Consider the following 24,100-nt stretch of genomic DNA (forward strand, 5'->3'; position numbering starts at 1 on the left):
AAGCGTAGCCAGCCGGTACCACTCGGACTGGGGTCTCCACCAGGTTCGCCATACGGATGTGGTGGAGCTGCAGCGACTGCGAGATGTCCGAGTGGCAGCACAAGCCAAAACCATGGAAGAGTTTCTCAAAATGCACGGGCTCTCGCTGGAAGATTGCGCAGCTCACAGGACGGGCATGAGATATAGGTAAGAAATGAACTTCCTTCCTATCTTCTACGTGGGTTTTAATGGACATGGAAAATCTGGGAAAAGCTACAGTTCGTGCGTATTTCACTTCAGTTGAGATGTAAACGAGTCCATACAGCAGCATGTCAAATCTGCACACAGGCTATGAAAGTAGTTTCTAGGATATCGCGTACCGTAGATAAAAATAATGTTTTCTTTAACCCCCTATGGCAAAGAAATTCCAATGAGGAGTTAGCTGAAGCAGCTGCTGTTGTTTTAACTAAACCTAAATAAGCGTCAGAGCCTTGTTATGACATGTTTTGGGAAATCTTTGTTTGGATAAAGCAGAGACTGGCAAAGCCGGGGTGCGAATAAGCTGTTAAAGTAAGTGTGTGTGTGTGTGTGTGTGTCCGTCCATATGTGTACTTCACTGGCGGTAGAAAATCTTTTAAATTTTTAAGCTTGATACATGAAAACTCTGTTCACAAGTCTGTCCAAAATAGCAATCGTGCAGGCTGGGACAGCTAGTGAATTTGTTTCAGAGTAGCAGCCGTGTTAGTCTGTATTCGCAAAAAGAAAAGGAGGACTTGTGGCACCTTAGAGACTAACAAATTATTTGAGCATAAGCTTTCGTGAGCTACAGCTCACTTCTTCAGATAAAGTGAGCTGTAGCTCACGAAAGCTTATGCTCAAATAAATTTGTTAGTCTCTAATGAATTTGTGTGTCTGGTGTTTATACCCAGATGAGAAGCCAAACGCACCGCATGTACCAACAGAGCATTTGGCCCACATTGTATAACTTTAATTTAAGCCACTTTTTGAGACTAAGATGTGTGTTAGACTCTTATACGCTATTACGGTCTGTATCTGCCCTTTGGGATTAGACCTAGGTCTCCGTCAGGCGAGAAGAACCGATTAGTCGATTTCCAGACTTGGAGTGTGGAATTCATGGATGTACAGAAACAGATTTCCATCTTAATCCATTTCCCATGCCGTGGCAAGTGCAGGCTGGTATTCAGCAAGCACATCCACCTCCCTATTCTGAGTCAGAGTATTTATCTCCATCCTAAATCCACTAGTGGTCTTGCTGTCTCCCATGACATTGCAAACTGTCCCAGGTGCCTCTCCAAGAGAGAGCAGCCTGTCCTAATAGCCACTCTAAACTTTCTCCCACTGCATCTTTCAGCCTGTGCCCCTTTTAGGTGGAGCAGGTTATGGTCCTTAACCTTTGATTCCTTGTATTCGGAACCACAGTGAGATTCTCCTTTTCTGCAGCCCTTCCATGCCACGAATCTGCCTGCTGTTCACTCTCTGTACTTTCACTGACCTACTTCTCTTTAACATGTGGTGGTGCTCACGGTCCAGCTGACAAATAAGATCATTTCTCTGGAGGTTCCAGCAGATGGCGGAGGTTCACCCCGGGAGGCCTGGGAATGGGCTTGTGCGGGGTATTGCTATTCGAAGGGGATATGGATCAGATACTAAGTTCAGAGTGTCCTGTGCGTGGATCTTAGGGTACCCAGCCAGCCTAGCGGGGCTGTGGTTCTCACACTAATACTCCAAAAGTAGCTGTGTAGACAGACAGTGCCTTGAAGTTGCAGATTGGGCTGGAACTCGGGCTCTGTGTAGACAAACCCGTCGTCGCAGCTCCGCTATTCCACTAGAACTATTCTACTAGCAGGCAACAATCGTGGCGTACTCCCCTCCCAGCTCCCTCCCCGCCCTGGCCGAGCTCCCTCTTGAGCCGCCTTCATGTATTGCTGATCGGTGCAGTGATCTTAGAAGGATTCACAGTGTGAATTCTAGGGGAAAGATATGGACGCAACTAAATGTTGTTAGCTGGCCATGATGGAGCGCTTTTATAGAGGCTACTGCCATCATTTAACATCATGTGACCACGTTTTTTCCTTTGTGGAGTTGAAGCCCGAATGCAATAAACATCAAAAGGGGCAATGCAGCGGAGACAGCTCTAGACGTTAGACCATATCATATTTCTGTCAAGCTGGTTTTCTTTTTAAATAACTTGGCTACACTGTATATCTGAAGTGTCTGTATCCAGGAATCTGTTCTCCTCTAGGTGAGTGGGGAAATGACGATGAAACCCTTCTCAAGCCATCCTAGAGAGAAGGTCTCATCCGGTGCATGTTTAAATGGCTAGAGAAGGTTAGCGCCTTTACATCCTTCCGTTCTCCCCTCCATAAATAAAAAACCGCAACGTTTCTATAACCTCTCCTCCTCATTCACGATTATTTTTTTCTACAGTATTATTAGTATGCTTCTAAGTGCAAAGAGCCTAGAATCTTAACTTCCTCTTTTAGGACAAATGAATTATTGAACAAAATCTCAAAAATTAAAAGCCACAAAAATATTTTATCCCGCCAGTAACCAGAGAAGTCAGAGCAGTTGAGTGTAACATAAACTGCTGAATAAGTCAGTTGAGCACATGTAAAATATTGCAGTTTTATAGCCCAGGCTCTCTTGTGTGTTTGAAATGCCAATAAAACTGAACATCTCGGTCTGATTTTTGTGGTTTGAGAGCTAAGCAAGATTTTCTTTTTGAAAAGGAAACGTAGATCAAGGTCCCTGCCTCAGCATCAGACACATTAATGGTTTACATCTACCACACTGGCTTTTAGCAAATACATTTCATTTAGCTTCTCACCGGTTATTTAATAGAATCGTGAAATGAAAACAAGTCATGACACTGCTTTAGTTACTAAAGATCCAAGAGAGAGACAATTCCTCCTTACCAAAACTGTTCCCCAGGATCAAGATTAGAGATCATGTTAAGTTTGGTCCTAAATATTAATAAGAAAAATTCAGATCTGGTGTAGAACATGTTGGAGCGAGGGGAGTTATCCCAGCTTTACATGCAGGATGAATTTGTCCCTCTCTCTTAAGGCAAACACTGCCTGGTGAGGAAAGAAAAGCCAGCTCTCCAAGAAGGAATGGCACTTTATCTGACTACTCTGTCAGGCAACGGAGTTTTCTGGGTTGGAACGTACTTTATCATAAATCCACAGCGATTTGCTTTGAAATAATTAAGCAATAAACATGTTGGAATAACAGCAGGGTGTACAGCAGATTTCAGCAACTTTGTTTTAACCCAGACCTCACAACTAGACAGTGATGCCAGTGTCAGGGCGGTATGACCTCTTGCGAATGAGACCACCACGTCCGTGAATAAAATGATCACTGCATAAAAAATCTTCAGTCTTGTGAGATCCGGAGCTCACCTTGTACCCACCAGCTCTGCTCCTGCAAATGTTTCCTTGTAACATATTCCCAACAAATAAGTTTAAACTACATACCAGCTGATGCTGGCAACGCTCTGCTTTGTAAAGCTGTGCCAGATCACTCCAGGCGTTGTGTGAAAATTAAAGGTAGAACTTTAACCTATTAGATTCCAATGCCTGTCCATGAATATGAGAGGCTGTAGAGGAATGTGCTCAGCTGCTAATGTCCAGGGGCGTTCACAGCCTAGTCTCAGGCCAGGCCCACACTACAGACTTGTGCAGGCATAGCTCTCTCGGTCAGAACAGGCCAAACTCCTACAACAATTGGACTGAACGCTAGGAAAGGGTATCTGTGTGCAACCACTGGAGAAGAGCCAGATTTTGCAAAGCAATATCTGGCAATCACTTGACACACAGCATGAATGAGGCCAGTGGCCCAGCAATGATCCTTCACTAGCTGGGAGGAAGCTAGTTTCTGACCTGAGCATCGAGACCTTTGGGCAAGTTGCCTTCTCCCTCTGAGGGGCCAGTCCTGCACCACGACCCAGAAGTGCTGCACTTGGCTGTCCCGTGTGTTAAAGGAGACGGCAATGTATTGGGACAAGCTAGTCACCGTCAGACTGGCCTTTAGAGAGAAGTCTGCCAACAGCACTTGATCCAGACCCTGGACAGGGTTTGAGTACTGGTGCTAGGACCATAGTAATCCCTGCTCAGGCCAGGGCCAGATGTACCCAGGAATCCCTACAAACCAGTCTGATTGCGGTCGTGAAACCTCAGACCCTAAAAGGAGAAGTGGCAGCTCTGCCCATTGTATCAGCAACAACTGGTAACAGACAAATCTCGCTTCATCCATCCATCAAGGTGGCGTTGCTACTCACTTCTCCCTGGAGTGCCCAGAGCAGAACCCTGAGACCTCCGATGGCCTGGGACGCCCTCACGAAGCACTGTTTCACCGAGGTGTACAGTGGAACCTTGCTCAGCCGCTCAAAGTAGCTATCCTCTTAGTCCCTGCCTCAGCCAGGGGGATGCTGGAGCGTCGAGTGCAGCCCATGGATCCATAGTGTTGCACCTTTACAAAGCACGCATCATGCTCATGACTAATGCAGCATTCAGGCCATCCCACTGGCCCACAGGTCACGTTATCTGCATTCTGTCCAAAGCCATCCCACCCATCGGAAACACTCTGGCACACATTAGGACCGGCACAGGGCTCTCCAGATCCATGTGGAGCTGACAGAAATCTTCTGAAGATCTGACATGCTCTCTGTCCAACGTTGCCCAGCGGCCAAAGGCAGGAAAGCCTCCAAAGCTCAGCTGCTGAGATAAGACCATTGGAGCAAACTGGGGAAGCATAGAGAGCAAGGAGTCTGACCCCATACTGCAGAGGGTGGGACTCCTTGGCGCAGAGGCACGGCTGCAACCTGGGTGGGAAGATCGCATGCCCTGTGTGCAGCAACAAGGAAGGCATCCACGCAGCCCTACCCTTTTGCCAAGTTTCCATGGTCGGGGTGTCAGAAGCAAGGGGTAGCATGCTGCAGTGCTCACAATGTGGGATTTGATCGGCCCTCTCTTGGCGGAGGAGCGCGTATGCTCTGCAAACGGTTAGTTCTCAAGCAGCAGTTGTGGAAGGGCTCAAGCTGCTGGACTGGTCACTCGCACTTTGCCGCTGACTGCCAGGGCTAGCTCTGGCCTCTCACTGCCAGCTGGTGAGGCCAAGTCCCCTTTGGAAAGGGTCTGTGGACCTTCCTACTGACGGAAAGGAAGCATTCAGGTGAACCTGGAGACAAGTTCCTATTCTGTGAGGTGGGGTGGGGGCATTGTGGGTGGAGTGTTTCTATTCTTCTCATTCATTTGATGTAACTCAATTTCTCTTGACTGATTGCATCCATCCCAATGTAATTATGACTTGTTTAGTTTTGTCTGGAGTTTTAGTTTGGTTTGGGGGGTATTTTTGTATAGATTGAGTGGAATCCCTTTGAGAGCTGCAACATGGTGTTTACTAGGGCAAGACATGAATATAAATTAATTAGGCTGTAACTCCTAGGTACAGCCATCTGATACCCTGGTGAGATACATCATTCATGGGTCCTGCCTGCCGGCAGGCAGACAATCCCTCTTTCCTAGAGAACAAGCAAAGCCTTTGGAAGCCTAGGGCTTGGGCTTTAGAAACAGAACTTTTGTTGTCCGTGAAGTTTTTTAGGCTCTTGTCCAAAGCCTTGTGGAGTCAGTGGAAGGCTTCTTCCTTTGATTTAATAGGGTTTGAACCAGAACCAGGGTGCCTGTGTTTGAGTGATCCCTTCCCCTGCCGTTGGGATTGTCAGTCCAATGTCCCGGCTCCGCATGAGTCAGTGGGATAGGATTATCTATTTCCATTGCGTTCACTCCCAAAGAGCCGATTCAGGATCTGTCCCTAATGTGCCAGGTACTGTCCAAACACGTGGCATCTCAGCCAGGTTTTGGGACTGAGGCAATTTCCACTCCTTAAAGATAAATGAGAATGAGTCATCCTAAAGAGAGCTGCACTGCTCTGACCTGGGTACTTTTCCACACCTTCGATAGGCCATGCCTGGTACCCCGGTCTAGGCAGGATTGTTGTCTGTCTGTGCTTAAACCAACTGAAGAAATGTGATTGGTTTAAAAAAAAGCTCTCCTATAAAAGGCTTAATGGGACCCATCAGAAGAGAGAACTAAAGATAGTAGAGGGGTTTGTATAGCACCTAACACAATGGGGTCTTGATCCACAACTGAGGCTCCCAGCCACTACCATGGTGCTAAAATATAGAACTATTCAGAAGGGGACTTTCTGGGTATCCATGGCCTAGGTGCTGGACCTTCTCTCACTTCAGAAAGCCTATTTCATGAACTACAGGCCTCCAGACATTCAGTGCCCCCCATCCAAGTGTCTTTTCCTTCTCTTCCTTCAACCTGACAACAGAACTCCCACACTCCCTAGGATCTAAACTCCAGTCCTTGCTGCTCAGCTCAGACATCGCACGTATGTGGAGCTCAAGGGGAGTTCCCGGAGACCTTAGTGCCCTGTGCTTTAGGTACTCCGGCTTCTTGACTTGTCTCTGCCGTTTTGCAGTCAACTTGGAAAAATGAACACCAGCCCATGTTAGAGAAATAAAACGGAGAAAGTATCATGTGGAGCCGGAAAACCAACTCCAAGCACAAAGGCAGCCGGCACGCCATTAATTTTGCATGTTCCTCCAGAACCTGGTGTAGTTAGAGCATAAATATTTCAAAGCATTTTTGTTTTTTTAACAACTGTATTATATTTTTGATTGACTGAAAGCTGTTTTAGAATAGGCTTGGGTTGTGAGCTGCTAGTGTGAAGTGATGCTATGAAATGTTCTCGCTCTGATCAGAGATGGAACAATTATTTCACTCGGTGTATCTGAAATCGTCATGATACTGAAAGTAGAAACAGAAGACATTTTAGACACTCCAGAGTGTGGGACGGTTACTGCCGAACTCTAGCCTGGAAAGGGGAGAGTCTTTAGACACTCATTTTAAGTGGGTTGGGAAGGAGGTTATCTTTATTATTCCTCTGTTTTCGTCACCATTCCTGTTAACCTGAATCTGTGGTGTTTCTAGCTGGTAACTACACCAACTTCTGACTTACATGGCATAAGACCTTGACTGCACTGGGATTGTAACGACTGGTGTAAAGCCCTGCTGTAGAACTGACTTACACCAGCTCAGCTCACTCCAGGTTCAGGGTATGCTGTACTGGTGTGAATCATGTCCATACAAGGGGATTGCATTGACACAGCTGCAGGAGTGGCCAAAACCCAGCGTAGACAAGACCAAAGTGAGGACAGAATGTGAACCTGCTCATCTGTCAAACTCTCACATCAAAGGCAGGGAATGGGGAGCAGATGGTCACGATCAGCTGTGAGCTGAATGGCTGACGCAGCCCTGGTGAAAAGTTGCGTGGCTGCATTTTCGTATCAGAAGCCAAGCTGTGAGCCGGTCAGCGATGGGGCACCTGCTGTTCTGCTCACCTGCTTGTTAGCACACAATCCGTCCAGATATTGCACTTTTCTTTCTCTTAGGGATTAGAGCCCACTCCACAAACAAGCACAGAGACTGTACGCTTTTAAAAAAAATCCCTTCTGCAGTTAGTCCATCTCCTACGTCCTGAGACAGCAAATTACTCCATGTGGACTACCCTGTGCCCACATGAATTCTGTTTCTTTGAGCTCCGCCTGCAAAGAGCTGCCTGCAGGATTACGGCATGTCACTGAATCAAAAGCTTTGCAGACGGGGCTTCCTTGCGTTTTCTTCTATAAGAATAACACTTGCACAGTAAAAAAAATAGCCCATTTATTGACGTTATTTATTGATGAAGTGAAGCTTTGCGCATACAGTATCAAAGAAATTATTTAGGATAAAATATTTCGTTCAGGAAAGCACTTTAAAGTTAAGCTGCAGGGGTTTGGAGGTGGAGGGGCCATGGTGACATACTTTAAGTGTAAGCCTTTTTTGCCATGAAGAGTGTGATTAACGCTAGCTGGAAGAAGCCTCTGGAAGTTGCTTTACAATAGCTTAGCCTACTTCTGAACAATTTCCCTTGAAGTTTAGAATGGAAATGTATCGCTTGTATCCTAGCAAGGGCTAAGCCGCTCCACTTCAGTAGCTTTTCAATTGGTGAGTTTAAACATTCTGGCTTAGAAGCAGAGACCCTTTCCGGGGGAGGGGTTGTTCTGGGGATCAGAATTGCATAAAGAGAAATTGTTCCGTTTTCAGGGCATTTCCTCTGAGTAATAATTTATTGACTGAAAAAGTCACCAGCTGAAAATTTATTTCCTTCCCTAATAAATCGCTGTATAAATTAAGAGGATTTATTTCTAATGACAGTAAATAATTCTGGAGGTCGACCAGTAAAAACCTTTTAAGTGATTGTACAGCAAATCAACACATCATTTTTCATGATCACCCTGAAACTCATTTTAAATAAACCAGTAAAATTAGGGAACCAAAAAACACACTTAGAGTGTCACACAGAGGTCGCTGCTAGAAATTAGAGACGCAAGGGCCTAGTGCAGGGGCTCTCAACCTTTCCAGACCACTGCACCCCTTTCAGGAGTCTGATTTGTCTTGCATCTCCCAGGTTTCACCTCACTTAAAAACTACTTGCTTACAAAATCAGACAAGAACACGAAAGTGTCACCGCACACGATTACTGAAAAGTTGCTTACGTTTTCGATTTTACCATGTCACTATAAAATAAACCAATTGGAATATAAATATTGTACATATATTTCATTGTGTAGTATATAGAGCAGTATAAACAAGTCATTGTCTGTATGAAATTTTAGTTTGTACTGACTTCACTAGTGCTTTTTATATAGCCTGTTGTAAAACTAAACCAATATCTAGATGAGTTGATGTACCCCCGGAAGATCTCTGTGTATCCCCAGGGGTGCGTGTACCCCTGGTTGAGAACCACTGAACTTTGGGACATGGACATAGTCCACATTTCTTAAAGTGCTTTGTGCGCTCATGGCGCCCTATAAATGTTTGTTATATTCTTATATCTGCAGTTGGAAACTCTGGGTTCAGTTGTCTTATCCTTTTCCTAGCATGCAATAAATATTCAGAGGAGTTCTAGGTTTGTCATGTAAATATCCAGAGGATGTGCTATTAACACCTACAGCACGTTTGCTGCCCCAGCCAAGGGGTAGTAATTTTACCTGTTGCTGCGATATGGTTGTGCATGACACACGGTGCTTTCTGTGGGGCTGGGGTTCCAGGGCCCAACGAAATGGAGCAATTTCTGAAAGATGCCAGATTGGGGGTAGGGGGCAGTGGCAGCATCAGCAATAAACTGCCATTCAAATTCCAGGGTCCAAGAGCCTCCGGCACAGGTCGATGGCTGGAGTGACCTCTGGCAATTGCTGCTGTAGTACAGTGAATTTTTTCTAATAACCAACGTGGATGAAGGGTTTAGAGCTGAATGCGCAGCTTCTGTGTGCATCCCGCACGCTGGGCTGGATTCTTCTCTGAGCTCCTGGGGCTTCACGACAGGTAGGAAACTGCATTTTTCTGGCTTTTGTTTTAGTCGGGGGCTTTGGCCTATGCCTCCTGCAAGGAACTTTTAATCTGGGATCAGGGAGGTTTTCCTGCTTCTCCTCTGGAGGCACTAAAGGGTCACATGCAGATTAGTTCTGATTCACTGTGTCTGTCTGGGGTGCAGGAACTGCTCCTTGTCGGATGGGTGCCCGTGTGTCAGTGACCTAGTCTGCCAGGATGTTAGAAGTAATCTGCAAGGACACTTTTCTTTTCCCATCCCTCCTCAGGGCTGCTTTCTGCCATGATGCCTACAACAAATGATATGGGCTAGCGGGCCTGGGGCCGGAAAGAAGAGAAGAGTGGGTATGCTACAAGTTTATATTTGGATATTTCCCTCTTCTGTCCCTCTGTGCTGTTCATCATCTTAGGCTACAAACCCTTTGGTACAGGCTCCGTGTCTATTTGTGTGTTTGTGTAAGGCCTAGTCTAATGAGTCCATCATATAAGTAGTAATTAATAAAATAACTAGCAATCTTGGCAGGAATTTTAGCATTATTTTTTTTTGTAAATACTTTGGATCTCAAGTCTATTTAAACTACCACACAATAAAAGCAAATGGGCCTGATTCTCCATCGCCATGCAGCTCGTACGGCCATCACACCAGTGCAAGTTGGGTATAAAGTGCTGCCAGACCAGGATGGCCATGTTTTATACTCTCTTTGCACTGGTGTAAGTGATTGCACAGGGAGCTGGGTGATGCAGTGTCAGACTCTGTGCATCCAGATCAGTTATCTCTTAGGAAGAACCTCACGGCAAAGGATTATTGCAATGAGAACCTCTAGCATTACGCCAGCCTTTTACAGCTTCTGTGCCGGCTAGCAGGTCTGGAATGGCCTGCGAGACTTGCCATTCAAGATGCACTCTGTGTTGCTATAGCCGTGTAGGTCCCAGGATATTAAGGAGACAAGGTGAGTGAGATAATCTCTTTCTGCTGGTGAGAAGCCAGTCCCATTCAGGGTACAGACACTGTAATGGTCAGCTGTTAAAGTGGTACCTGGTGTGCACCTGGCTGTATAGAGCTAAAAATAGCCTGAGCAAAAATTAAAGTAAGTAATTTTGAATATGCAAATGGAACTTTACCACCCGTGTTGAGTCCCAGTAGGAGCTGATCTCAATGGGAGCTTTTTGCTGGAGGTTCTGATTCCCAGGAGTTTTGGACAATGTTGTTTTTGGTTTTTTGTTAGGGCTGGGGGTGGGCTGGTTGGTTGGTTGGTTTTTGTTTAGGAGGATTTTTTTGGTAAATGTGTGTGGTGTTGGGTTTGCATCGCAGGGGGGTTGTGTTTGTTTAATTTGTGCATACTAGAGGGACCTCCGGTATTTTGAAGACTTTTTGCTGACGTCAATAGGAAAACTATGATTAACTTCAGTAGGGGCTAGAATTCCCCCTTTGTCATCGGGAATTTCTGAACTGGTTGCAATAGAATTGGAAACTGCAATCAAGGTCTGGAGAGAGCTAAGTAGGATTACACTGGCTCAACTGTATAGATTAAGGATCTTTGAGGCAGAAGAAAACATCACTGGATTACAAGGTTTGGGGAGGGGGGGGGATCTGAGTTCAAATTTATGTGATTTTTATTCCCATCAGACACCCACACACCAAAACAATTTTCATTGTGTAAAAGTGCTTTACAAATTAATTCACATAATTATATTGATAATCCAGTTTGTTACTTCAATGTTATTTTTCTGGACCATGTGACTGATTAAACAATTATTTCCTGATCACGGAAGCATTCTCCTGTTCCTACTGAAAGAGAAGCTTCCACATATGTCAGTTAAAAGGACAACACAGGAGAGGGGATGCTGCTGCAGGCAGAAGTTCTGCATCGGAAGGTCTAATATTGCATTCGGAAGACGTGAGAGTGTTTAATAGAGGGCTCATATTTTATGTTTGAAATCACAAAATAGTTTAAAAATGAGATGAGATTGTGTAGCTTTGAATGGTTAAAATTTTGCCTCCCATTGGTCAATTTGCCCCCTGTTTGGAGAGCCTTCAGGCAGGGGTCACACAAGCAATAACACTGAGTGGTGTGTTGAATTAAATTAAAAACCAAGAGTACATTACAGGGAAAGAAATTTCCCCACACTCGAGTGCTCTTAGCATTTCTCTAGGGTTTTACTCCGGCGACAGAAATGTTTTAAAAGGGTGAGCGATGAAACATTCTTGCTGGGAGATTTTATTTTTGACTTTGATCCGATTTTAAGAAAATTCCATAAGAGCCATCTTGCAATTACCCCACAGCTGTCAAAGAGAGAGAATACATAAGCCCCATTTCCGGTCATAGCTAGGGCCTCTGTGGAGCCAGTATCCAAATCTGGCCCCTGCACCCTTTCTAGATTGAGAATCTAAAGATACTTAGTTTTGCTGGTGTTCGCCTGTTTCTAAAGATAAATCATAGAGACATACAGGCTGTGTGTGAGAGGGAGGGAGGGAGAATTTTTCATTGAGTTAAAAGGTCCCTAGGAAGACACCACAACATCTGAGTGTGCGTAGGCCGCCAGCCCAGCGCTCTGACCGCGCCGTGCAAGGGGTCAGTGTTCGGGAGCTGAGCTCTGCAGGCAGATGCTTGGGAGCGCTGTGAAGGCAGCACACCGAACCCCGGCAGGGAGAAAGCATCTTCCCTCCCAAATAAAGTGCCTTTTTCCGCCAGGGAGGGGCGAGCCCGGGACGCGGTTCTCACTCCTGTGGTGGGGAGATCCCCCAGGGCTCCCCTGCAAGAGGCTGTGGATCAGCTTTCCGCACCCTGCCGGCTTCAGAGGAAAAAGGGTTTTTAATCTGGAGCTGAACTAGACTACCCAATTCCATTATGCGATTAATTCCATGGGTGTTAATCGAAGTGGCCCAAGCAAACCAGGGAGACGGGATTCCAGTAGCCTGGTCCCACAAAACCTCCTCCCGCCAGCCCTGCTTAGCAGGGAGTTGCATCATCATGACAAAGTCTCCGTGGCACAGTGTGCCGAGGAGCCGAACGATTGGAAGCAGCAGCCTTTTAGTGCAAGGGCTGCTGAGGGGAGCTGTCTTTCCTCAGAGGGTGTCTGATAGACAGTGGGGTGCCAGGGTAAAATAAAGAGCCCTGTGTCAAAGCAAGCTCCATACTAGGTCATTTCTGTCCCTTTGGCTAATCTAAAGTCCTTTTTTAAATTGTTACTTTAGTATTCCCAGAACTGTTACGTTGCACAGCCCTGCTGTCCTGTTCGGCTATCAGATGAGTCCTAACGTGTTCACCTGGGAGCAGCAGGATCTGCTCCAGGCATGGCAGCGGGCCTGGCAAGGCAAAGCCAATGCTGATTAATTCGTCTCTTGCTACTGCCATGGTCTTTCCCCCCTTTGAATTAGCGTGAGGAGAAGAGATCCGTTTCCGTGGCCGAAGTCCTTGGAATCCGATCTGAAACCTTTGTTGTGGCTGTTGGAATTTGGGAGCCCCCAGCACATCCCGTGCAGCCTCCTGTCCTGTAATGGTCTCCTTTTTCTCATGTCCTGTTTTCTGGGGGGAGAGGCTTTGTGTATTTTATTAGCAAACCCCTCTGTACTAGCCTGTAGATGCAAAGCCACTAGTACCTCTCTTTGGTGGTAAAATTCACCACGACCATTTAAAGGCAAAGAATAAAAATAGGTTTTAGAACAACCGCCGCACATGCTTATGAAAACACTGCAAACTGCGTCGGTTCCAGTCTGTGACATTGTTGACTCTTGTATTTGAAATGGTTACGTTTCTGCTTCAGAGCTGAATAGGACATTTGTTTTTTTTCATAAAACATGTAGCGAATACAAGCTGGGTCTCTCCATTCTTGCACTCTAGTAGTAATGTTTAAATGCTGCTTTACAGACATACAGGAGGGAGGTCTCTGCTTCACCCAATTTACTATCTAAATTTAGCTGTTGTCACTATTCATCTCAACATTTGGAGATGGAGGGACAGAGATGAGAGGGAGCAGAAACTGAGGGGGAAGGAAACCCCTCCCTCCCCCCCCTTGAGAGACCATTAGTGACCACAGAGCAGCTGCGTGCAGCAAATCCACTAACACCCACAGCTGTCTCTCTAGTTATTCTTCCCTGGGAGACGCAGCAAGGAACCCCCTTTTTGTTGTTAATGAATTGCTGAATGTTTCCTGCTCAGCCCACTGGTTACCTAATTGACTTAGCCGAGCCCGGGAATCCAGCAGGATCCGTGACAGCATAGTCACGCTGCCCTCTTCGCTTCAGAAATCCAGCCCTGGATCTGGCAAGGAAGCAGCTGTCGCAGGGGTCAGCGAGGGAGAGAGACAGGAATTCCTCTGCAGGGCTCAAGAAGCAGAAGAATTTGGGGGCTTGGCAAGCCTTTTACCTTCAATGAAGGCCCGATGGATGTTTGCTTTGCCTATAACCAGCTGGGTCTGAATGGCCTGGCTCCTGTGCATGTGGAAACCTGCAGAAGATTTTTACCTAACAGAGCTGAAAGTCTGAGATTTAAAAATAAACAGAAATACAGCGTAAATATTTATTTATTTGCCAGCCACAGTGTTTAACTTAGTGGCAAACAGCATCCATTAAATTTTGAAAAGCTACTTCAGAGAAACACTGAGCTACACCGTCAAGTGTGGGAGCAGGGAAAGCATTGCATGGCAGAAGGATGCAAGCTGGGATGTAAATGGATTTGACTCTATTATTTCTTAACCTTCCCAGTTCATTTAGTTGTGTTTTTTCCCCGGCAGACTTTCTCCTATGACAGAAGGTTGAAATTGCAAGAGCTGCATCTTCTGCTTGTTTGTTATGTGGTGTTTTTGTTTTGTTTTTGGGGGGGGGTTCTGAATATTCTGTATTCCCAGGGAAAACACTTCCAACCCATTTCCTCCTCCAGCCCTCCCGGGGAGAGAGGGCAGCCTGCTGTGGAACAGAACACTTCTGAGAGCTAAAGTGGGGAGGGGATTTCTGCAACCAAAATAAAGTGAGGACACTATGCAGGTTTCTTTTGTATGCTCAGAGCACAGCATAAAGAGCCGGAGTGCAGAAGATCGACTGAACAGACAAAATGCCAGCAGTCCCAGCCTTGGCACGCGTAGCAAATTCCGAGCAGTGGCCATGGTTGCCCGGAGTCTGGGGCAGCTATCTGTGCAAAATGCTCCATCCTCAAGTGAATCCAGCGTGAAACAGCCAGGAATGAAATATAGGTATGGAGAAGACCATGCTTCCCATTCTGTGGGAAGAGAGTTTCTTGGTCTCTTGTGTAGATGTGTTTCTGATTTCGCTGTCTAGTGTACATGTTGGAAGGGGGGTGTGCGGGGGTGTGTTGTGTTGCCTGACTACGTCTATACATTTTCACTGATACAAATGCTGAACTCGGTGTGCACTGTCCTACTTCTCTCTATTTCTACTAGTTGGCTGTTTTTCTCCTTTAGGTGCAACCTTGCGAAGGGTCGTCGTCTGCTCTCACTTACACTGATGTAAAACCAGAGCACCGCCACTGCATTCACTGGAATTATTCCCAGTTTACACTAGCCTAAATGAGAGTAGAATGTGACCCTAAGATATGGTTTAGGGTTCAGCAGAATCCCTGTTGGCTTTGTTGTTGCTAATTCTCAGACATTCCCGAGGGTCAGCAGCCCACCGATTCCTCATATGATAGCAGACCTTTGTGTTCGGTAATATCACCAAACATTTTCTGATGCTTCCACCTTTTCCTTTAGAGCCCCAGAACATGTGCTGTCGAATAAGAGGGGACTGTGTCAGTTATACACTCTACCGCTGTTGATCTGTGTTTAGTGATCTGAAAACTAAACAAGACAAACATAACGTGCTCCAAAGAGCCATGCACCAAGGGCTTAGTGTGTTAAACTGGCATGATATTTCAATAGGGAGATGCCAAGAAGTTTTGTGTGTCTGAAAGAACAAGAATAACATGTATGCTGTACTTTGGCTAATATTGGCATGTGTGACACTTCATACAAGATGTGAATAACAGTGCCAAATATGTCAGGGAGAGGCACATCGCTCGCATGGTGTGAGGTGTACCAGATTATCTTGTCATGTTCAATAACAAGCCATTATTACTCCAGTCCTCTGTAGTCTTCTAAGCAGTGTGTGTGTGTGAGTGAGATAGAGATAAAGAATGAATACATGGGAAAGGTTTCGCCTTAGATTGGAAGGGATCTATTAGCTAAGAACCTTGGGGTCTCCTCTCGGTCCTGTGTGTACCTCTCAATTGAGACCCCTGAATGCCAGAGCTGTATTCGCATTAAGAAAAAAATTGTGACAGGCAATTCTATCTGGAAACCATTCAATACATGCTTTGAAAAATTCAGCTGAAAATTTCTTTAAATGCCTGACTTATAAACTTACACCCTACAGTTCTTCAACCTTTCCATCTAAGACAGCAAATTTCTAAGTATCTTCCAAAGGCAAGAGAGATCATAAAGACCAAAGTAATTCCAGTGCCAAGAGCATTAAACTTCCTGGGTTGCAGAAGATTAGGTCAGCCATAGCATTGCTGGTTGGTTGGGTTTGTCAGCTTATTAGTGGTGAATAAAAACATGCTGTACAATACACTGTGGGCAAAAGCAGCCTTTCTCCTCGCCCATCCTTCCCTCACTACCCAAAGAGATCGCCTCTTCCTGTGTAAAGATCTTAAAATGATGAGAGAAAAATGAACCATGTAAATGTTATTTGGCAAAGATTTTCAGAAGTGACGAACAATTTTTTGGTTGTGTTGCCTTTTGGGTGCCCAACCTGAGAGGGGACCTAGCATCAGTGGGTGGCTTTTCAGCCCTTTCTGAAAATCAGCCCCCTTCTAAGGCCTCCAGAAACACAAGCCACTTTGAAAATCTCAGCCTTGCAACATTTGAATGTTTCTTATTCAGTATTTATGCCCTTTGCCACATACCCGAGGTGGACACGCTGCCTCCCACGTAGTCCGGAAGCTAGAGACATATGCTGTGTTGGGTCCTATTCCTCTCTAGATTGTAACTTGCGTAGCCAATTATTTGAGACAGAGTTCTGCTGAGGTGAATGTAGACTGGTGGGAATGTTGGGTGACTCCCAGAACAGGGAGAATTTGGGCTTCAAAAAAATTCCACTATCCTTCTGAAGACCGTTCCCCATCAAACATGTGAATCAGAAATGCTGATTTATTATATAGTTTGTTCACTCCCTGGGAGGCAAGCATGGTTTTAAAAAACCCAACAAAATGCTGGTGGATTGGGTAGTGTAGTCTGCTGGTACATGTTTAATAGTTTGAAAAGCACATCTGTTACTGTCCTCTTCCAGTGCTGAGGAAGGGAAAAGGTCTTTCTACTTCCTCATGGAAGTGTCCCTTCACCATTTCCAGCTCCCTGGCAGTACTGAATGAATTGCACAAGCCTTAGGTTGTGCCTTGCTGTGTGGTGGCTTTTTTTGCTAGGGCTGTGTTAAACCACTAATAACACAGGTTATTAAGGGAGTATGGGTGCCAACTTGTTAAGGAAGTGTGTGTTTGTTTCATCTTTTAAACTAAGTTGTACATACATATAGCTTTAATACAAGCCTTAACTTCTATACCAGTGGTCCCTGAACTTTTTACCTTGTTTCCTCCCTCCTCTCTCCCCCCCCCCCCCCGCCACCCCACAGGGCCAGGAGCAGGGCCATGGCTCTGGGAAAGGAGGGGGACGCAGACAGGGGTAAGGGGGCTGAGGCTAGGGCCACAGCGGGGGGCGGGAGTGGAACCTCAGCTGGGGACCAAGGCCAGTGGCTGGGGCCCCGGCAACCAGGAATGGAGCTGGGTGGTGCTCCCTCTTCACCCCCATCGGGGCTGGCCCAGGCCCCAACTGCGCCCCACCAAACATTCCTCCATGTTCCCTTGGGGGGCATGCCCCACAGTTTGGGGACCTCTGTTCTACACAGTGAATCAGAGTAGTATAACAAGACCTGAGGAATATTAACCGTCATCTACAGTTAGTAACTATTATTACTGTTGTTTAGATTTGCTCTGTTCCCAAATCCTAGATCCCTTGATCAAATTGCTGCTTGCGCGAGGTTTCAGTCCAGAGATCACTTTCTTTTTGATCCCAGTCCCTGAAAGAACAATCCTGTATCTGGGCTATTTTCATAAATAGAGGATTTTTTACTGTATTTCATCATAGCCAGTTTCGTATATTTGAGTGTAAAATCATTAGGAGCTCGAGCTCTCTAGAAAAATGCCTTGTCACTGAACTAAAGAACAGCGACGTACTTACCGTACAGGCAGGTCCACACGAGAAGTGCTTCATGGGCACAGCTGCGGAGAAGACTGAGAGGGGACATGAGAACAGTTTTCAAGTACATAAAAGGTTGTTACATGGAGGAGGGAGAAGAATTATTGTTCTTAACCTTTGAGGATCGGACAAGCAGCAATGGGCTTAAATTGCAGCAAGGGAGGGTCAGGTTGGACATTAGGAAAAACTTCCTAACTGTCAGGGTGGTGAAGCACTGGAATAAATTGCCTAGGGAGGTTGTGGAATCTCCATCATTGGGGATTTTTAAGAGCAGGCTGGACAAACACCTGTCAGGGATGAAGATAATACTTAGTCCTGCCATGGGTGCAGGGGACTGGACTTGATGACCTCTCGAGGTCCCTTTTAGTCTGATGATTCTGTGAAAATGCTGTATGCCAATGGGAGAGCGCTTAATGCCCCAATTTATAGCTTCTTTCCTTTAGTATCTAGGAATCTGTATTGTACTTTGAATCCTGCAAATGACTCTAGTTTCTGCTGGACTGTGGTGGCTGCTGCTGCAGAGTGTTACTATATAGTCTTCATTTCCCCAGGTCCTTTTAAAGAGGTAAAGGCCTCCACCTTCCTGCAGTGAACCAGCCTTCCTAGATGTGCTTACTTCAAAGCTGTAGACACTAAGCTGAGAGAGTGCAAAAGTCCAGAAAAGTTTTAATGGCTGGGTTATTAGAGTCTTTATAATTTGAATAAATAGATTTTTTTAAGCTTGATGTCGGTTGTAGACATTAAAGATGGAAAAGGTCTTAGGTGATCCTAGTCTAGTCCAGGGATGGTCAATTTATTTTTTGTTAGGGTTCAGATTTCTTGGTCAAGGTGTAGTCAAGGTTCAGACTCCAGAGAAAATAAAAACAACAATAATTATAATAATAATTAATAAAAAGATTTCAGGGTCTGTTCAAAAGGGTCTGGCAGTCCGGATCTGGCCTGCAGTCTGCCTATTGACTCTCCCTGCTCTAATCCATCCCTAGCCAGTACCGAATCCATCCCTAGGACGTGTCCCCACATCTTCGGGCACGTCTACACTACAGCGCTACGCTGATGCAGCTGCGCCACCGTGGCATGTCTGGTGAAGAAGACACGCTGTGCCCACAGGAGAGCGCTCTCCCGTCGTCGTCATTACTCCACCGTGGCGAGAAGCGTAAGCTACGTTGGCAGGAGACAGCACCAGCGTGGATAGCACGAAACTTGTGTCTATGCGGGGGTGGCTTTTTCACACCCCTGAGCGATGTAAGTTAGATCTACTCAAGGAGTTGTATAGACCTGCCCTTAGAGACGAGCTCTACTCTGAAACAGCAGCAATGCAGAGAACGATCTAGGGACGTAAAGGCAAGTGAGCATCTCAAGCCAGTTTGTTTTACTAAGCACGTTTTCTTATCTTTTCATTTTCATTTTTATTTCTTAAACAAGGTTCCTAATGTGACACAGGAATTGAAACACCACCTGGGTCTAACAAGCAATATTCAATAGCAGTGAAATATGCAGGGGCTAAATGAAGTGCACCCGCGCTTTCTGATGGCTCACGCTAACAGCTATTCCAGTAGACTGCCATTCGTCTTTTCTATGCGGTTGAACAGACCTGAGCCAGAGCTAATGAAGGCCGTTCACTTGGCATGCTGTTTCTAACACCACTTCTTCACAGTGTTCTGCTTTTGTGCCACTAGAAAATATCTGTGCAAATCAATTTTTTTTATAATGCTTTAAAGATTCTAAACCCCAGATTGAACTAGTTTATTGAGAGAGGGAGCAGCGTGCGTTCTGGACACCAAACCAGGAGTCGGGAACTCCTAAGGTCGAAATCCCAGCTGTGAGATTGGTTTTCCCTGTAGTTCTGGGCGAGACATAGACTCTCTCCTCATGAGTGTTCCCTTCTTAAAACTGGGGTTAAGTTATCTGTATCATATTCATTAATATTTTAAAGCCCTTTGAAAATTGAAAGAGTCAAATGTGCCATAACGTTGCAGAGTTCATATCTGCTCACCAAATTATATGCTCGTTATAGACATCATTTGTTTCCAGCTATTAAATTCTTACCCTATCTACTCTGAATTTTCAGTTTGTGTTCTCTCTCTCTCTCTCTCTCTCTCTCTGTGTTAAAAACACCGTTGTTGTAAAACTGCTGGATGCCATAATGACTCTGGATTAATCATATAAAGCAGATTGAATGAGGTCACTGCTACTGCCACTTTACATTATTGTGCAACTGTAGCGTACGGCGTTTCAGCAGCCATCTGTGATCTAATAAGTGAATTTTGTGTCTGAAAACCTTGCATTTGCTGTTTTATTTTCCACTAACATGCGGCTGGTTTTCCATGTTTAATTGTCATAAATAGTTCTGATTTTGTACTCATTTTTTGAGCTCTAAGTAATTGCCCAGGAAAAGAGCATTGTGTGATGCAGATAAATTTCTTGAAATGACCTTTTCCTGGTTTTATTCTGTCATATATAGTTCATTTGCAAGTAGAAAAAGCTGATAAGCTTCACATTCTTTCGCTTTTGTTTTATCCCTGCAGATGTGCTGTGTGCAAAATTATGCATTTTCTGTTGACACTCTCAAGTTGCAAAGTGCTTTTGTTTTTCAGTTGGCAATAACTAAATGTCTAGTGTCTAAGTAACAGCATCCTTTCTATTCCTACTGTGTCTGTGTTTGTTGTCTCTTTAGATATTTATCTCCTGTTTTGGTTGCAAAAATAGGAAAATAATAATGTTACTTGACATTATCAATTGTTGTTTAATACCTCATTCGAGTCGGGGAAAAATCATTCTCTATCTTCTCTTCCTTCTTTAACTAAATAGCTTCTCAATTCATGGCCTTAATTTTGTAGCCATCAATATGCGTTTAGAGGGGGTAATGCCTTCTATCGTTTGGTTTATTGATTTAGTATCAAGGATGGTCTAGATAATACTTAGTCCTGCCTCAGTGCAGGGGATTGGACTGGATGACCTAACCAAGTCCCTTCTGGTTCTACATTTCTATGATTCTATCTTTGTGCTGCTGATTTCATACTTTCATTTCTATCACAGTTTTCTTCAAATCCAGTTTATTCATAATTTTACCTTGTGTTTATATCTCTCTCTTTCATGGTTATTTCATTCCTTATCATGTTCTCATTACCTTCTTGCTTTTTTTGTGTTTTGCTCTCTCTCTTTTTACTAGGCTTGAATGTGGCCACCCTAAGCTCTTTAGAGCCTTGCAACCCAGGTTGGTAGGTTTGTGGCGGGGGGGCTCCCAACCACCGGGTCACCTCAGAACAGTTATGCTAGCTGTTTATTCCAGGTAATTTTGCAACACGCATCCTCATTCACTGCCTGTCGGACTCTACTTTGTGCATCTTCCGTCCATGCTAACTCAACTCTTGTAACTCACAGATGTGTCACAGGCTCTTCAATCCATATTATTTCGGGGGTTAAATGTGCTCTTGTAAAGGGACTAATGTTATCACACCAGCACGTGATTTTGTACCTGTTCAATGACCAACATGAGGTTGGTTGGTTGCGAGGGGGTTGTTAAGTGTCGTACCAATAACCACGACTTACTGGTTGAGTTTGCATGTTCTTTACAATACACCTGGTACGCTGTAGGGTGTGCCCTTCAGAACTTTCTTACAATAATAATGCAGTCTAATTTTCAGTGTTTCACTTTATCAATTCAGTACAAAGACCAAATAGAAAACTAGAAAATCCAGACCACCACCACCATGAAAACAGCATGTTGTGTGTGTTTGTGTGTGTAAGTAATTATTAAGAACAGGATCAAAAAGTCATCATTAAAATAGTACTGAAATTATCTTCCAAGAACAGTGAATGCAGAGGATAAAAGTTATTTTTAATGCCTTTTATTTAAAGTGGCTTCACGAGCATTGCCTTTTTTTTGACAGTGTGGAGGTCTCTCTTCCTCTAACTATCTATATATGCATACATATGTAGCTGCATAATTTCCCTGTAGTGAAACCAGTAATTTCACTTGATCAGCAGTTGAGGAGAAGTGTTATGAACTGCCGCTCCACGGTGGTGCCTGGGGAATACATTGTACTCTTGGTTCATTCAAAGACAAGAGCTTAGCTAAACACTTCCCGTACAGCACTTTGTGTTGATTGGAGTGCAACTGAAGAGCACGGAAACCCCTGTCCTTTCTGTGTATAGTTTTGGAAACTGATGTTCCTGTGACGTTTGCTGAAGGGATGGGGATTGGGGACACCACACGTATCATCTGTCCCGTGTAGCTATGGCACATCCTATTTCTGGCATTTCCACTGGTTATTAAGAGGTGTTTCTCTTTTTCAGAAATCTGGGGAAATCAGGGTTGCGAGTATCCTGCCTTGGCTTAGGTAAGTGACTTGATCGTCGGGGGCACTCTCTCATACCTCTCCAGTGTCCATTGGTAAGCAATCATCTTCACAATGATTTCTTCCCTCAGTTATTTAAGCAAGAGACAGGCCCCCAAGGTGGAGGTGGCAGGTGAAGGGAGCTGCACCTTTTGCATTGATCAGAGCGATGTTCCTCTGATTCCATGTTGCATTAAAAATGGATGACCCGAAACCGGATCCAGCTACTAGTGCAGCATTTCCCTGCGTTGTTGTTGCTAACTGCTGGTTACCAAGTAACCAGATCTAACCACAGATTTCTGTTCTGTCCTAAACCTCGGCATTTCTCCCAGTGAATCAGCCTGGATTGTGGCCTCGCAGACAGCATGGTTACCAGACTCTGAAATCCTCCTGTGTGATTAGTGCATGTTGTATCCCCGATTGGTTTTCTGTATTAAAATATGTGGTGGTTACAGGTTTACTTGGGCTGCTGTCATGGATGGGTTCACAAACAGGCATCTCTTTGCGTTTGCTCCTCAAGAGACCCATGTGCTCAAGACATTTAAAAGTATGTCAAAAGAAACATTTGTGCCATTTGCTGCATATGGTTGTCAGAGCACTTCAGCACGTCACACATGAATTTGGTTTGCAAAGACACCAGCCCTCAGTGAGGGCTAAGTCCACGCTCAGTTTAAAGCTCAGCCGTGAGCTGCCGAGTACACTTGGGCTCTCTTTGGCTTCTTTGTGATGTATGACCCAAGCTGGCCAGGTTGGGGAATGGAGTTCTGCTTGTTCGGTGCTTCTTATAGAAATAGCAGAAACCTCAAGTGTAGTTGTTGTTGTTTTTCTGGAGTAGCTGCTGTGTGTGTCTTGGCGAATGTCTGAGTGACAAGGGACTGCCACGGCTACAGCTATACTGCCTGCCACCGTTGGAGAACGTAGGGTTAGTTTAAGCTCTCACACCTTCATTGCAAGGTGAGCAGTTAAATCTTTTGACAGAAGCGTCCTGTATCCAAAACGTTAATAAGCCCAAGAAGTTAAATAAGTATTAACAAAAAGAAACCGGAGAATTAAACAATCTGAGTAAAAATCCCGTCTCTTTCAGTTGATCAACTTTCACGGTCTTGACTTTTGCCTGTCCAGTCCCCAGAGACTCGCACCTTGACATTTTAATGTAAAAGACAAACGGAAAACTAAAAATGTTGCTTGTTGGGGGGGGAAGAGAAACATAGAGGCCTTTTTTATCCATCGTAAAGAAGGAAAAAGAACATGCCGAGGGTTTTCCCATTGTAGTTCACTTTTAAAAGAAAAGCTGTTTGAGTCACCATCATGAAAACGAAGCATCCGAAAAATGTAAACAGTGAAAATCAGTTTTTCTTGTCTGAATGAAATTTTATCAAACTTTTCAAAAAGAAAAAAGGCATTTTCCCCTGGGCTTATAACAAGCCTGAGAAATCTCAGCCCAAAAGGTAATTTGTTTTTCAGATTTGTCAGTGTCTGAAAAGGGGGGCATTAAACAGAACTGCTTTATCAGCCCTCCTACTAGCATTGGTAGTAGAGCACTGTATCTGTTAAAGGGTACCAACAACTTAAGACAGCTGCTGCCCCTCACAGCGTGGTGACTGCAGAAAGAAATGTCTGACTCTTCGAGTGCTGTCGTTCAGATGGACTGCAATGAACAACTTAAAACCTCTTTTTCTTTATGTGAAACGAGCTGCAAGGCATTGTTCTCACTTATTCATGAACACTTGTATTCAGAGCTTCCAAGTTAATGTACTTCAAGAATGATCCACCCTTGAGCTGTAGTTTGCAGAGTTTGTGCAGAATTCAGAATCTGCTGTAACTGATTGTATCCAGACAGGCTAACTTTCTAGATATTTGGTTGCTCAGATAACGTTCCAGATGTGGAGTGAGTGCAACCAACACACCCTTGTCTTTCTAAGGGCTTGTCTACATGGGAAAGTTATACTGGTATAAGGAAAGGTGTGTATTTAAACCGCTGTAGTTATACCAGTAGAACTCCCCATGTGGACCCTCTTATTCTGGTGTGTGGGTGGGTGGGGGATCTTTTTCCAGCTTAGTTTGTCATTTTGGAAGGAGTTG

The 24,100-nt window shown here is 44.8% G+C and overlaps 1 protein-coding gene across 5 annotated transcripts in view; it reads left to right on the forward strand.

Moving 5' to 3' along the window:
* KCNAB2 (potassium voltage-gated channel subfamily A regulatory beta subunit 2) overlaps nt 1-24,100 on the forward strand; it is a 109,318-nt gene that overhangs the window by 56,564 nt on the left and 28,654 nt on the right. For 4 of the 5 annotated variants that reach the window (XM_077837281.1, XM_077837278.1, XM_077837282.1 and 1 more), the window contains one exon: nt 21,978-22,021. In XM_077837281.1, the coding sequence (XP_077693407.1) occupies nt 21,978-22,021 (44 nt within the window). Of the gene's footprint in view, nt 1-14,415; nt 14,628-21,977; nt 22,022-24,100 lie in introns of those variants that run through there. The other variant, XM_077837277.1, reaches the window with a different exon arrangement.

The sequence above is a fragment of the Eretmochelys imbricata genome, chromosome 18 (genome assembly GCF_965152235.1).
Source record: "Eretmochelys imbricata isolate rEreImb1 chromosome 18, rEreImb1.hap1, whole genome shotgun sequence".
NCBI classification, from domain to species: domain Eukaryota; kingdom Metazoa; phylum Chordata; order Testudines; family Cheloniidae; genus Eretmochelys; species Eretmochelys imbricata.